General features: G+C 50.7%; 1 protein-coding gene across 1 annotated transcript; it reads right to left on the reverse strand.

Annotated features, from left to right (window-relative positions):
- Positions 1 to 7525: 7525 nt before the first annotated feature.
- On the reverse strand, positions 7526 to 8803 carry LOC136374806 (zinc finger protein 239-like). Its single transcript, XM_066340199.1, is given in 2 exon segments — positions 7526 to 8432; positions 8434 to 8803. Coding segments are annotated over 2 exon segments (1059 nt in total). The 5' UTR covers positions 8700 to 8803; the 3' UTR covers positions 7526 to 7639.
- Between the last annotated feature and the right edge of the window lie 7250 nt (positions 8804 to 16053).

Here is a 16053-nt window from a genome sequence, read left to right on the forward strand (position 1 = left end):
TGAATGGACTATACTGAATGAAAGCATTTACACTTAGTAGATTTAAAGTGAAATACTTTCAAAGGGGGGAATGTTAGGATAGGATTAATAATTTCGGTTACCAGAGAAGCTGGGAATAGAGTCTCTGCTTCACTGCAACCAGGTGTTGCTTTCATTGTTTTAACCAAATCAAGTATAACTCTGCCTGGGTAATCAGGATGGGGGGAGAAGGAGAAGATTGGGACGACTTGTATTTGGAAACTAGGTCGGGTGAAACTGTACCTAATCATCATAAGATAGATGATCGAACTGTAATGATTTTTGGTAGCTAAACATGATTGTTATTTCAAACCAGAATCGTAAAGAAGGTATTTACAAAATTCATGCTTGGATGTATACAATAGAACAATGTAAGTTTAATGATTAACATAGAGTTATGTAACAAAATGGTATAATACAGGGCCCTTCTTGGACCCTTGTTGGAGTTGGATTTGGGTTTGTACCCCGGCTCCCAGAGCTCTTCAATAAAGCACCTCATAATCATTCTGATGGTTATGCGTTTTCCTCGCTAACAATGTTAGTTTTTGGGCCTTGCGTACTAAACAAATTAATGTCGTTTGTTAGAAGCCATTTAGAAAATGTTAACATTTTGCTAGTTGATCGCCGACAGCTGCTTTAAAGTGCACTTATTACGTACATTTTATATTGCTTCATTACATACATTTTGTATTGCCTTTTTAACGTACTATGTAAATCTTACTAACATTTATATTTTTATAACTTTATACTTTGTATGTTTTTAAAATAGTCATGAGGGAGGGGGCAAATGTGGCAGTTCAAGATAGTTAGGGATAGGCGATCGGAAGATGTCGCGCTGTACGGGCAGGCAGAACCGCCCTTTCCCCCTCAGCAAAGGTCACTTGACCTCTAATTAGCCAATAACACCTAGTTTATAACGTAAGCAGAAGGAAGTGATGCAGTTACCACAAGTTATATAAACCCATGCAACACACTAATAAAGGCCATTTGCCGTCCACCACACTGGTGTCTGTGAGCTGATGGCCCGAGCAGTCTGGGGTTGACTGCCGTGCTGTTCCTGAAATAGGTCGCCACGCCTCGGAGGAGGCAACACCAAGCCAGCCTCAATTCACCTCCAGGATGGCTTCAATGTGCCCCAAAAGTTGTGCATGGCTGGGAGGGCGAGGGGGAGGAACATCAGGACCCCTCCCTGCAGTGTTCCAGCAGCTCCACCCCCAGCCAGGAGGAGGAGCAGGGCCAGGGTTGACAACAGGTCCCCCCCAAATGTCCTCCACACTGATGACACAGCTGGATGCGTGGGAGGTTGCCTCAGGCTTTATTGTCCACCAGCATCCCAGGAGGGAGCAGAAAATCCACCTGCAGACACTGATTCCAGAGGGTCTCATTGGTTCATTGTTTCCAAGAGCTTCTGTCAAGTCACACTGGAACCTTGGTACCACATTGTTCCATAGCCTCACAATGCTCTCCTGGCTTCCATGAGGTCCCTCTGTGACACACTGCAGCCTTGGCTCCATGAGGGTCCCTTGGGTTCCATGAGGCTCCACTGTGTCACACCAGAGTCCCCAATCCATTGGCTTCAATAATGTCACAGTGCTCTCCTGAGCTCCATGAGGCCCCACTTTGTCACACTGGAGCCTTGGTTCCACAGGATTCCACAGAGTCACAGTGGTCTCCTTTGTTCAATTAGGCCCTGCTGTGTCCCTTTAGAGCCTTGGTTCCATGAGTTTCCATAACCTCAATCAATGTGGCCTCCTGAGCTTCATTAGGCCCCACTGGGCCACATGGAAGCCTTGGTTCCATGGGATTCCATAGCTTTAGAATGGTCTCCTGCATTCCATGAGGCCCTGCTGTGCTACTTAAGAGCCCTGGTTCCCTGGAGTTCCATGACCTGACTGTTGGAAATGAGGCCGCGGGAGACGAGTCTCATACTATCATGATCAACAAGTCTCAGTTTATTGCTTCTAAAGTTATCATTTTTATACAGACAGTAATTAGCTCATGCATATTGCAAAACTACAGCTCATCATTGGTTGCTTTCTATGACGCATATAGCTTTTGTGTTTGGCCTTGCTGTTGCAAATTTCTTTGCTTTATGTATCTTTCTGCATACTATGTATTTTCAACATCCCTGTTGCATCCGTTCTCACGGGTAATGTATACTTGCCACCAGTCACGTAGCTGCTAGCTGCACTTTATCGTGGCCTTTGCTACGCAGCCATTCCTCTGAGAAACTCTCCACACCTGACGATGGACTATGGGGTTTCATGAGGACCCACTGTGTCACATCAGCGCCTTGGTTCCATGAGGCTCCATAACTTCACCATGGCCTCACTCCTGAGCTGCATTAGGCCCTGCTCTTCCACACTGGATCCTTGGTTCCGTGAGGTTCCATACTGTGACTGTGGTCTCTTGGGTTCTATGACACGTCACAATGTCACAATAAAGACCTGGTTCCATCGGGTTCCAGAACCCAACTGGTTCTTTTTTTCCATGAGGCCCTGCTGTGTCACACTGGAGCCTTGGTTCTGTGAGGTTCCATAGAGTCCCAATGGAATCCTGTGTTCCATTAGGCCCCGTTGTGTCCCATCAGAGCCTTGGTTCCATAAGATTCCAACACCTCACTGATGCCTCAGGAACCAGATAATGCTGCCCCATCACCCTCCCCTGTTCGCCCCCTGTTGTGGTAATGAGTGACACAGGGACCCCAGGCAGGGGCAAAGGAGTGCCCTTTATTGCTAAAACCCTGGCCTTTGTCAGGAGTTAGCTGGTTATTAATTTATATAGTTTCAAGGAACAATAAGCCCCAGTTAACCAACTGCTGTACACGATGTGGACATGTAGGAGTCACACAGCAGATCTCTCACGGCCCTCACATCTTTCACGTCTCTGACATCTCTGATGTCTCTCACATCTATCACGTCTCTGACATCTCTGATGTCTCTGATGTCTCTCACGTCTCTCACGTCTCTAGTCTTACTTTAGTTGGGTCACTCTCCCATAGTTCCCTTCTACTTAGCCTAAGTAACAGCCTGGAGCCATGATTCTACATGGCCTTCCCTTTATAAAGCCTTACCTATCAGTAACAGCCCCCTCCTCCTTCCTTCCTTCCTTTTCATGCTGAGGCAACCAGATAATGAGCTCTGCAGAGAGCTGTAGCTGTGCAGAAAGAACTTTTGTGACAGGGTATGTGAACAAAGCACTTCTTAGAAATCAGGAAATTTAGCAGCACAAGCTAACTGCAGAACCTATCCACTGGCTATTTGAGCAGCCAGTCTTACAGAGAATGCACTGAAACAGAGGTGAAAAGCCAAGGCTGAGGAAGACTTCTGAGCCTTCATCCAAAATGACCACCAGGAGGCTGACGACCAGCTTGTGCAGAAACTGCACCTGTGCTGCAAGGGCTTTCCTAATCATGTCATTAGAAAATATGAAGGTTAGGAAAGTATAATGTGCACATGAAGTAAAAAAGGTATCAAAGCTAGTAGTGTGTGAAGAATGGATGAGTGAGTTTGTGGTGGAGATCTCCCCCTCACTCCTGGTGTCAAATAAACAAGTATCTGCTCTGTAGGCCTTATACTGTGGAGTACTGTGTTCTTGCCTAGTTTGGGGGCATCAGTACAGAGGCAATATATGAATGTTCCACAGTAGTCAAGGGCTGGTCACTGAGGGATGTCACCAGGGCATGGCTGCCAAGAGGACCCTGTACCACAGGTGACATTTGGCCCCCAGAGTTCAGCCAAATTCCCACCCACCCCAGGTTCCACCCCCTCAGCCCAGCTCTCTCCACTCTGGCTCTGAGGAGACCACAGCAGACCGTGTCCCAGGCTCTGCTAAAGTCTGGGCACACAACATCCCCTTCTTCTCCCTCCCACAGGGGTTCTGCAGCCCCTGCCTTGTCCTTGCAGTGCCTGGAAGGGCTGCAGGAGGATTTGCCACATCCCCTTCCCTGCTGAGCCTGACCAGTCTGGGACTCTCCCAGTGCCCCTCCCTGCCCTGTTTGCAGACTGGTCCCAGCTCTGCCTTTCCCAAGTGCCCAGGACCCTCTGGGATGGCTCTGGCCTTTCTGTCCTTGGAACAAAGACACAGCCCAGGCCCTGCTCTGCTGCTCCCTCAGGTCCATGCCAGGAGCTCTGGCTGTGGCAGGACACTGCTGTGTGTCCCCCTGCCCACTGCCCCTCTGCCCCAGGCACTGGGCTCTGCTCTGCCAGGGTGTTCCTGGAGAACCTTCCTGACAGCAGCTCTGGAGGAGGGCAAAGCCTTCCTGCCCTGCCCTCAGGAGATGCCCTTTGCTGATGGAGCTGCTGTGCTGGAGCCCAGCTGTGTCCCAGCAGTGCCCATGGCCTGTCCCTGCCTGTGGTCACAGCAGGGACACGCAGCAGGACAGTGACCAAGCTGCCACAGCACTCCGGCCTTGCACCCACAGAAGGGCTGGGAAGGGGAGTGTGGAGCTGGGAGGAGCAGATGTGGAAAGAGCCAGAGCCATTGTCCCTGGCTGTCCTGGCTCTGCTGGGAGCCTCTTTCCTTCACAGCTGCAAAAAATCATGATTTTATTCAGATGCACAAGGAACAATGTTTTTGAAAGTCACTGAGATGCTGAATAATGGCAGATATTCCTGTAGAAATACTGTAAGTACTGATATTTGTTTGTGGAAAACATAACAGTAGGAATGTATTAAGAAAATGCAAAAATGGAAAAAAGGACAAAAATGCTGAGTTTGAAATAAGCTACATTTAAAAGGTTGTGCAGAAGAAAAGAGGCAGTTTATTGCTTCTGAAATCCAGTCAGCAGTTTTCTCATGGACTCCAGGAGTTCCTAATTCTCAGGCTGGAGATGAGCGGGTTTGTTGTGGTTTAAAAACAAACCAAGTAAGAGGCTCTAAGTCAGAAATAAAATTTAATGAGAAGAAAAGGAAAATAAAATAGAATAAAATAAAATAAATACAAAAAGAAAAACCAGTGACAGAGTCAGAATACAACCTGATCAGGGTGATGGAAACAGTCCAGACGAGGTGGTCTTCTTGAAACAGAAATCTTGTAGAAAGGTCTGGTAGCTCCAATCCTCTGGGAATCCAGTGGGTGAGGGCTGCTTCTACTGTCCCAAATCCCAGCTTATATCCAGGTGAGAATGCTTGGCTCTTCCCCATGGGCGGAGCATCTCACAATGGGATGATGAGTCATGGAAGAGGGCCTTGATGGCCCATTAAAGAGAGGGAGAGGGAGTTATCTCTGAGTCATGCAGAAGGCATTGATGGGCCATTAACTGAAGATGGTGATAGAATACATCCTAAACTACAACCCAGGACAGGGTTCAGTGCTGGAGGCATCACTGAGTGCAAAACTGACACTGCCAGATCCAGGGATGGAGAAGAGATGGAGGGAGACTTCAGGTGGGCAAAGAAACCACTGCTGACAAACAAGGACACCACAGCCAGGGGAGGGAGGCAGGTGGAAAAGGCTTTGTGTCCCAGGAGGCCCCACTTGGTCAAAATAGAGCCTTGCATCCATGAGATTCCATGTTGTCACAGTGGTCTGCTGAGTCCCATGGGGCTGTGCTGTGTCACAGTGGACACTGAGTTCCACGTGCCCTGGCACTACCCAAGTGGCCCCTGGCTTCCATGAGGCCCCGCTGTGTCTGCAGTTGACACTTGGTTCCCCAAGATGTCATTGTGTCACAGTGGTCTCCTGGGTGCCAGGAGGCCCCACTGAGTTGATGCCTTCAAGAACCTAGAAATAAAGTAACACCCTTTGGAGATAATGTTATAGAGGAGGCAATAGAAAGGCTGATCTTTATAGGAGGACTCCAAGAAACAGATATGGAAAATGCCCACAAAACACCTATCGCCCCCCACAGGGTGAATATAGAGTTCTGTAAGGTTAGCAGATGAGCATGTTTGACAAAAATCACCAGTTAGGAGCACAGGTGGTGAGGCATGACAAAGTTCCTTGTCAAGAGCCACTCTACCCTTGACTGGACACTTCAGGCAGACCAGAGAAGCAAAGCAAAAATACAAGCAAACAAAATCCACACCATAAAACCAGAAACAAACCCAGAACTGTCCCTGTGTGTGTGTGTGACAAGAGGACAGTGAGGGCAAGGATAAAAGGAACACAGCCTAAAAGCTTAACAGAGCTCAAACTTAACAGCAGCTAACATCTACCTTAACCTGAAATTATAATTCACAGTTTAGGAAATGAGCACTTGATGGTAATTATCATGACTTATAATCTATGACTTAACCATTTACAGAGGAATAGTATTTAACTTAGCTTATAACTAATATTAAACATGGAATTATGGTAAGGCCCTTCACAAAGCAGTGCCTCACAAAGCACTAAGCCCTACAACTTCAAGTTCTCCAGATTTTGAGAAGAAGATGTCAGGAGAAGAGGGAGAGGGAGACAGATATCCACAGTGGCCCATGGATCCAGCACCACCTCAGCTGCTGGGAGCTCTGGGGCCGTGGGATGTGTCAGTGTCAGAGCCGTGTCACAGCCTCACCTGCTCTGGTCTCTCTCACAGGTGGGGTTTTTGGGGTGTCAGGGGTTTGGCAGCCACTTTGGGGCTGGACCAGAGGCTGCAGTGGCTGGGGCAGTGACAGCCCCACCTACACAGAACTTGCCCTGGCCCCCAAACACAGCCTGGAGATGTCTGGGGCCATTCATCATTTCTCTGCTCTCCAGCAGTGAGGCAATGGACTCTGGCTGCAGCTCTGAGCTCGTGCCTAAGGCAACACCCCTGGCAATGGGGCTGCATGGAGCTGCTCTCAGAAAGCCTCCTAATGATTGAGGAGTGCCCCAAAAGAACTTCAGAAATGTGGGATACCCCAAAATGTTTTAAGGAATAGGGAATACCTAAAAACTCCTTCACTAACAGACTCTCCCTCTCTTCTTCATTTCCAAACTTCGGTTGTCTCATTCCTGTCCCCACCCCACCTCCTCAATCCCAGCTCCAACCCCAACCCATCCCACCTCTGCTGGACATCAAAATCCCCTTTCCCAAGCTGTTTCCCCCTCATTCACACCTCCCAAACTGCATCCCACCAGTCCTGCCCCAACCAGTGCCTATCTCACTCTTCCTGATCTGTTGCACACTTCACCCAAACTCCTGCCAACCCTATTCCATCCCGAATCAAGCAATTTCGGGGTGGGATTCAGGAGTGTTCAGTGGCATTGAGTGGTTTTGAGGTGACGGACCAAACCTTCTCATCTCTTTTAGCACCAAAACATGGAGGTAATGACAGCAAAAACTCCCCACACCCCCAAATTCTCCCTGAAGGATCTCCCTGAATCTCAGATTCCCCTCAAAACACTAGAAATAAGTGAGGCTTTAGATGCCTTTGATGAGTTTGTTAATTCTTACCTCAATGTTGTGTGTTTTGAAAGGATAAAGGCCAAAGCAAAGGACCACCAGCCCAGAATTTTCCCAGTGAAATCACTGGGAATGTGTGTCACCAGGACTCTGTCTGACTCTGGTGAGTCCTCCAATGAAGGCTGAAGTTGAGGAGCAGAGCACAAAGCTCTTCCCACTGTCGGGGCACTCACAGGGCTTCCCTTACCTATGGCTCCAATGGTGTTTGGTCAAGGAAGAGCTCTGGGTGAAGCTCTTCCCACACTGGGGACACTAGTAGGGCCTCTCCCCAGTGTGGATGCACCGATGGGTGACGAGGTTGGACTTGCAGTTGAAGCCCTTCCCGCAGTCGGGGCAGTGGAAAAGCCTCTCGTCTGTGTGAATCTGTTGGTGCACAAGGAGATGGGAGCTGGTCTGAAACCCCTTCCCACACTGGGAACACTCATATGGCCTCTCCCCTGTGTGGATCATTTGGTGGATGATCAGCTGGGACCTCTGGTTGAAGCCCTTCCCACATTCCTCACACTTGTATGGCCTTTCCTCAGCGTGGATGTTCTGGTGACAGATCAGGCTGGAGCACTGGCTGAAGCTCTTCCCACACTGCTCACACAAGTAGGGCCGTTCTCCAGTGTGGATCCTCTGGTGGCAGATCAGGATGGAACTTGTGTTGAAGCTCATCGCACATTCCCTACACTCATAGGGCCTGTCCCTGGTGTGGATGCACCAGTGCCTGATGAGATGGGAGTTGCGCTTGAAGCCCTTCCTGCAGTCTGGGCAGCAGAAGGGCCTCTCCTCTGTGTGAATGTGCTGGTGCACGAGGAGATCTGAGCTGGTCTGAAACCTCTTCCCACACTCCAAGCACTTGTGGGGCTTCTCCCCATCATGAAGCTGCTCATGGACCACCAGCTCCGAGTCCTGGCTAAAGCTCTGCCCACCTTCCTGGCACAGGGTGGACTTTTCCTCCTCAGAGCACCCTGGGATGGGTTTGGAGCCCCTCCTCCTGCGAGATCTGTGGGGCTTTTCCTCCCCATTGGATTCCTGTGCCGTGCACCTGCACAAAATGGCCTTCCATAAGGTTCTGCTGTGGGGATTTGTCCTCCCTGGTCTCTGTCCTCAGCTCCTTGTCTGGGTGAAGAAGGACAAGGACAGGATGGGATTTGCCTCCATGCCAGAGGGAAGGTGAAGGATATCCCCCCAGTTCATCCTCAGCAAGACAGTGTTGGCAGTGGGGTTGTCCTGCAGCTGGGGGCCATGCTGGGCTGGGAGATGGAGCTGGGGAGAGGAGGAAAAGGGCACTGACTTCCTCCTCACCCTCCTGGCTGTCCCAGGACATCTTCCTCCTCCCTGCAGCCTACACTAAAAACTTAAAAATAAAACTAAAAAGTGCAGCAGTAAAAAACAAAGAAACAAACCAAAACAAATGAAAACAAACAAACAAAAAAACTAGTGTCAGAATACAACCTGAAACCCAGTTAATCAGGGTATTGGTAGCAGTCCTATCAAATTGTGTCTGCAGTCCTCCTGGAGGGACAGATGTGGTTGTGTTGACGCAACGCTTCTGTAGAAGGTTGTAGTTTTCCTCTGAAGGTCCACTGGTGGTGTAGATGAGCCTGGTCTTCCTCTGGGAACCCAGTGGAAACAGTCTGCCTCTGGTGTGTTAAATCTCAGATTATATCCAGGTAGGAATGCTTGGCTCCTCCCTCTGAGTGGAGCATCTCCCAATGGGATAATGTAATTTTATCAGTCATGCAGTAAGACTGAATGGCCTATTAACAGAGGATATGCCCCTGGAGGGAGGATGGGTTGTGGAAGAGATAAAGAAACCTGCCCCACCTGGGTTTAAGAGCTGGCCCATTAAGAGAAGATATCCCCCAGACTTATTAGAAATGGGTCATGGAACAGTTGTCCCTTGGGATCTCTGGTTGGTTTGTTCAAACCGGCACACTGGGGAGAAGTGGGACCACACTGGAAACTACTGTGAGCATGTTGGAGTGACTGGTCTACACTGGGGGCAACTGGGCATGACTGGGAGCATGTTGGGAGAGACTGACATCATACTGGGAGAGGATGGGACTATACTAGGGGAAATTGGGAGAACTGGGACCATGCTAGGGGCAAACAACCCAGCCTGACCTCTACCATGGTGGAAGCCACATGCCCGCACCCACGCTGGGGCTCTGCTGCCATGGGGATCCCCAAAAACATCTCCTGGGGATCCCCCTCCATGTCCCCCCAGGGACATATTGGCTCAGCCTTGGAGCCCTGCAAGCTCTAAGCATCCCCCCTCCAAAACCCCAAACCCTGTGACACCACCCGGGATATTTAGGGTGAGCTCCCCCTCCCCTGGCACCTGCAGGATGAGGCCGATGTTCTTGGGGCACTGTGGGTTCAGGAGCTGCCCAGTCCCTCCTCTTCTGTCCTTCCTCTGTTTCCTGCTGCTGCTCTGCTTCTTCCTCCCACCTCCTCCTCCTCCCTTTCCCTGGACATCTCACAGACAGCGAGAGGAGCAGGAATGGAGCTGGAAGAGGTCAGAATGCAGCAGGGGAATGTGTGCCTTGAAATGGCATCACTGGGAGTGACTGGTTTGTACTCGGATCATACTGGGATCATACTGGGAGCAGCTGGGCCCATGCTGGGAAAGACTGTGATCACACTGAAAGACACTGGGATCATACTGGATTCAATCTGGGAGTGAGGATCCTGCAGGTGTCAATTCTGGCCATGTTGGGGGCAAATGGGATATACTGGGAGTGACTGGGTGCATGCTGGGGGTGACTGGGATCACACTGGAAGTGAGTGCAACTACACAGAGGCTGACTGGGAGTGGTTGTGAGCAAATGGGATCATGACAGAAGGAACTGGGAGGGACTGGGAATATGCTGGAAGGAACTGGGGTACACTGAGAGAGACTGACACTGACTGGAACAAAAGTGAGAGTGAAAGAGAGCAACTGGAACCACGGGGGATGCAACAGGTTCATACTGGCAGTGACTGGGACAACAGGGGGCTCATCTTGGGATCATACTGGGAGTAACTGGACTAATGCTGGTGGTACCTGAGAGTCACTGGGACCATAAATGAACATCATCCCTGTACTGCGGGTGAATGGGAGCAACTGGGAGCATGCTTGGAGCAAATGATATCATACTGTGACTGATGGGGTTGATATAGCTGGAGGCAACTGAGACCATACTGGGAGTGATTGGAAGGAACTTGGATTATGCTGGGACCATACTGGGAGTGCCAGCATGGGACTAGGATCATGTTGGAGGTTACTGGACTCCTATTAATGTTGAAAGGCAGCAGCTGGGATCACACTTTGGGCTACTGGGAGAAAATCTCCATGCTCTCATGAGGCCCTGCTACGTCACAATGGACTCCTGGTTCTGCAATGTAAGAATGCCCACCATGTCCCTTGGGGACTCACAGTGTCACTGTTGTAGCCTTTGTTCCATGAGTCTCTGCAGTGCCACAGAGGTCCTTAGGTTAGTCAAGGCCTCAAAGTGTCATCATGGTCTCCATGGTTCCATGAGGCTGCACTGCTTCAAAATGGCCTCCTTGGGTTCATGATGCCCTGTAGTGTCACAATGTCACTCCTTTGTCACGGTATCAGAAAGGACCCATGTTCTCATGGAGCTCCACTGTGGTCCCCTTGATTCTATAAGGCCCTGCTGTGGTAAAATGACCCCGTGGTTAAACAAGGCTCTGCAGTGTCACAATGGGCCCTTGGATCCTGTGGGTCCCTGTCTTGGGTTATAACCAAAAAAAAGTTTATTCTATTCTATCTGTTGAAACCCTGTTGTGGAGGTGTTTTTTCTTTATCTGTTGTAACTCCAGGAGGGAGGGGGTGACTGCCTTTCTGATAACACACCAGTTGTTAAAACTGGGCGGGGCATTGTTTCTTATCTATGTTCAGTCTTTCATTACCTCCATGGGGATATCTTCTGTTAATGGACCAATAAAGCTCATCCATGACATGACACATTACACTGTCCAATTTTGAGATGCTCTACCCAGGGATAAGCAGTCAAACCGTTTCGACACAGATAAAAAAACCCACAAGTGTCACCACACATGCAGTGTTCCCAAAGGACTCCTGAAGGACGTCTGGACCCATCTCTGAACCATTTTTTCTCCACAGGACCATCTCTACTTCTAACAGGACCCACATCTCCCACTCCAGGAGGACTTACTTTTGGACTGTTTCCAGCACCCTGACCAAGAGGGTGTCAGGTTGTATTCTGATTCTGTCAGTGATCTTTTGTAATATTTCAATTATTTTTTTTCTTCTTCCTATTAAATTGCATTTTGCACTTGGAGTCTCTCACTGGTTTTGCTTTCAAACCACTCCAGTCCTAAAGAGTCCTAATGGTCTCTACTGTTCCATGAGGCCCAGCAATATCACAGTGGACCTTTGGTTCCATAAAGCCCCACCGTGACACAACTGCCCCCTTGGTACCATCAGAATGGCCCCTTTGTTTCATGGAGCACCACAGTATCAGAATGGTCCCCATGGTTCCACAGGGCCCCCAGTGTAACAATGGACCCTTTATTCCATGAGGTTCCTCAGTGTAACAATGGTCTCCCTGGATCCCCAGTGTCACAATGGCCCCTTGGCTCCAGGTGTCCCTGCTGTGTCACAAAGGATCATGGTCCCATGAGGCCACAGTGTGTCACAATTGACCCTTGGTTCCGTGAGGCCTTGCTGTGTCACCATGGACTTGTGGTTCCATGAGCTGTCATGTTGTCAACAACGACCTCCTTGGTTCTGCAGTGTCACCATGGATTCCTTTGTTCCATGAGGTTTCTCAGTGTCACCAGGGATCCTTTGTTCCATGATGTTTCCCAGTGTCACCATGGACTCCTCGGCTCTGTGGGGCTCTGCTGTGTCACAATGGCTCCTTGGTTCCATGAGGCATTTCTCTGTCACAATGGACTTTTGGTTCCATCAGTTTCCACAGTGTCACAATGGTCTCCTTGGATCTGCAGCATCACAATGGACCATCAGTTCCATGTGACCTCGCTGTGTCAAAACAGATTTTGGTTCCATGCAGCCCCACAGTGTCAAAATGTCCCCTTGGCTCTATCAGATTCTGGAGTGTCTCAATGGACCCTTTGTTCCACCAGGTTCCACAGTGTCACAGTTGAGTCCTTGGGTCTGTGAAGCCATGCTGTTACCAAATCTCCAAAATTTCAGGATACGACTCTATAACTTTAAATTGGTATAAAAGAGGGCATCATTTTTTCAGGGCTCAGGTCCACCAGGGATAACACCAAACCTTATGTGGATACATGACTTGAAAATATGTTGCTTATATACTGTCACTAATTGTGTATGACAATTTACCATTTCCATAAAACCAACCCCAAGTTTCCACTTTCAGTCCTTGCTTATTCTATCACTGCACCTGTGAGCCAGATGTCTTCTTCTTCTTCTTCCCTTGTGACCATCCCTGCTTAGAAAACAGCCCCTCAATGCCTTTTTTCTCTGTAGAAAGTTCTCAAGTAGAGAAAAAATGAATTAATTTTTCTGGTATCAAGTCCAAGGCTCTGTGTGCCCAGGCAGAGGCAGGCAGGACACAGAGCTGTCAGCAAAGGAAGGGCCCAGCCAGGTGGGGCAGCCGGGGGGTGACGACAGCCTGCAGGGACAGAGGCACAGGGCATGGACACCGTAGGACAGCCTGGGCTGGGCAGGGCACAGGGATGGGCAGCAGCTGCAAGGCCCTGACACAGCCAACTCCTGCAGCCCTTTGGCCATGGCTGCTGGCCCTGGGCCTGAGGCCAGCAGGGGACAAGTGACCCTTGCAGCCCTGGGGCCTCTTTGCCTCCTTGTCCCTGCTCAGCAGCCTGGCAGGGGCTGCCCCATGGTGCTGCCCTTGGCATTGCACATCCCCACATCCCAGTGGCCTGGGAAGAGCCCTGAGCAAGGAGGGACGGACAGGATGTGCCTTGGCAGGGGCAGGGACTCAGGCCTTGGCCCTTTGGATTCCTGAAACACATCCAGGTTTGCTCAGCATCAGAGTCACCTTTGCCTTGCTTGTCCACACCTGTCATTATTCCTTGTAGTATTCTGCCCCAACAGGAACCTGGGGGCGTTTTCTCAGTCCTGTCCCTCAGTGAGATTTATTGTCATAAGACCCTTCAGTGTTTCAATTTCACTTGGAGTTACTGAGAAGTTTTTTGAGCACATTCTGAGGGACTGAGTCGGCAGAAAACAGCACCAATGCCCCAATAGGTTCATTCAAGTCCTTGTGCTGTGTCTGTGCTGCTGAGCTGGGCCGGGCTCCTGGCACAGAGGCAGCTCCTGGCAAGGGCAGCACTGCAGAGAGACAGCTCTGCCCAGGAGCAGCTCCTGTGCACAGCCCAGCAGGGCTGGGGCACTGCCAGGGCACCTCAGGGACACGAGCAGGGCACAGACAGAGCTCACAGGGGCTCAGCACTGGCAGGGGCTCTGGGCTGAACCAGAGGGGGCTGTGTCACAGAGGCACCAATGTGGCTGTGTCATAGTGGCACAGAGCAGCTGAGATGTCACAAAGAGGCTGTGTGACAGCTCACTGTGGGTTGTGTGATGTCACTGATTGGGCTATGACATCACAGGGTTTGTTTTGTGAGGTCATTGAGCAGCTACAGCATCACAGATGGGAGTGTGTGACACTGCAGAGGAGACTGTGACATCATCCTGTAACTTTATGGCATCACAGAGTAGGCTGTTAGGTCAGAGAGTGTGCTGTGACATTACAGGGTGGCTGTATGACATAACTGAAATGGCTGTGTGACATCACTGAAGGGGTTGTGACATCACAGAACTAGCTGTGACTTCATAGAAGGTGGCTCTGTGACATCTGAATGTATCCTGTGACATCACAAAGTTGGGTATGACATCCCAGAGCAGGTTGTGTTCGATCTCAGACTGGGCTGTGACATGACAGGCCGCTGTGTGACATCACATGTGTCTGTGTGACATCACAGGGGCTGTGTGAGGTCACTGGGAGGGCACTCTGCCCCAGCCCACCCTCACAGTTTCCCCAGAGAAGTCCAACACTGCTCGTGCACAGCGGGGTCCCCTGTCCCCCCGGGTCCCCCCGCCCCAGTGCCGCAGCCCCCCCAGAGGATGTTCCACGAGATCGACCCCAGAGCCTGACACGGGGACAGGGGCCAGGGCTGGGGAGGGGTGGGACAGGGGGACAGGGACTCCCTGCAGTGTCCTCGTGTCCCCCAGAGCCTGGGCCAGGGCTCCTTGTTACAAACAAGGGGCTGAGAGCACTTAAAAAATCCCCAGCAAGGGTCAGCAAAATGCAGATTTAATATTGAGCGAGAGAACAACAAAGTTCCTTGGCAAGAGTCACTCTGCTCCTGACTGGACACTTCAGGCACACCCAGGAAACAAAGCAGCAACAAAACCAAACAAAATCCAGGCAATTGAACCAGAAATGAACTGAGAAATGTCAGTGGATCTGACATGTCTGGGGTTGGCTCTGCAGTCCTTGGCTTTCTCCCAGCTGATGTGTGGATCAAGATGATGGTGAAGTCTGAGGGTAACTGGTGATGGATCTTTCTAAGTCACCACAGGCAGTCTTTGGTAGAAATGACTGGATGCATTCCTGAGCGCATTTCTAATTTTTTGCGAATGATAATGAGCTTTGCTGGGCTTGTCCTTTTGAAATTCTTGGTAGCTTTGCATTGTATAAATGTCACAATTCCATAGGTTGGTGTCTGTGTCTCTGGTGCTGACCCTGTCCCCTGGTGAAACAGGGCCCCATCCTGCCTGAGTGTTACCTGGGAAAACAAAAACCCTCACTCCAAATGTCACCCCTTCCTCTTTGGTCTCCCCACTTTATACACTGCGCATGATGTCCTCTGGTCTCGGGTATCCCTGGGGTCACCTGGGGTCACCTGTCCTGGCTGTGTCCCCTCCCAACCTCCTCCACAGCCCCAGCCCCTCCCCAGCACGAAGGACAGGAAAGGCCTTGGCTCTGTGTGAGCTCAGCAAGAACAAAACCATCTGTGTGTGATCAGCCCTGTGCTCAGCACCCGGCCCCAGCAGTGTCCCAGTGCCAGTGTCTGTGGCCTCAGTGCCCACAAGGGGTTTGCATGGCAATTGGCAGGACAGGTGAGCCAGGTGTGGTGTCCCAGGGAGGGCTGCCATGGAAACAGTGGCCAGCACTGCCCCTTTCTGTCTGCCTGAGCTGCCTTTGGCCCTGGCAGTGGCGTTTGCTGCTGGTTCCGCGGCGCCTGAGCAGCCAGCGCGGCACAGGGCAGGTGGCCATGGCACAGCCCCCAGCAAGGGATCCCCTCTGCCTCTGGCCACTGACACCAGCCCTGAGCAAGGGGCCCAGGCAGTGGGCTCAGGCCACTGGCCATGGCCACAGCCCCTTGCCATGGCCCAGGGCAGCTTGGGGTGATGATCCACCCTCACTCCTGGCCCAGCCCAGGCCTGCAGTGCCCTTCCCCACAGCCTGTCTGCACAGAAGCACTTCCAGGGCTCTCTGCATTGCCCTTGCCCTCACTCTGGGCTCACTCCACACCTCCAACACCCACCTGCAGCTTGGAGTTCAAAGCTTGTCTGTCCTTCAGGAGTTGGTCTAATTCTGCCTTCAGCCAACTCTGGATTTGTGTTTATTGCAGAACGTTCTGTGTCTAAATCACTCCTATCACGGTTCTGCCTTTGGGGAGGAGAACTTCCATGG

The sequence above is a fragment of the Sylvia atricapilla genome, unplaced genomic scaffold (genome assembly GCF_009819655.1).
Source record: "Sylvia atricapilla isolate bSylAtr1 unplaced genomic scaffold, bSylAtr1.pri scaffold_138_arrow_ctg1, whole genome shotgun sequence".
Taxonomy (NCBI): Eukaryota; Metazoa; Chordata; class Aves; order Passeriformes; family Sylviidae; genus Sylvia; species Sylvia atricapilla.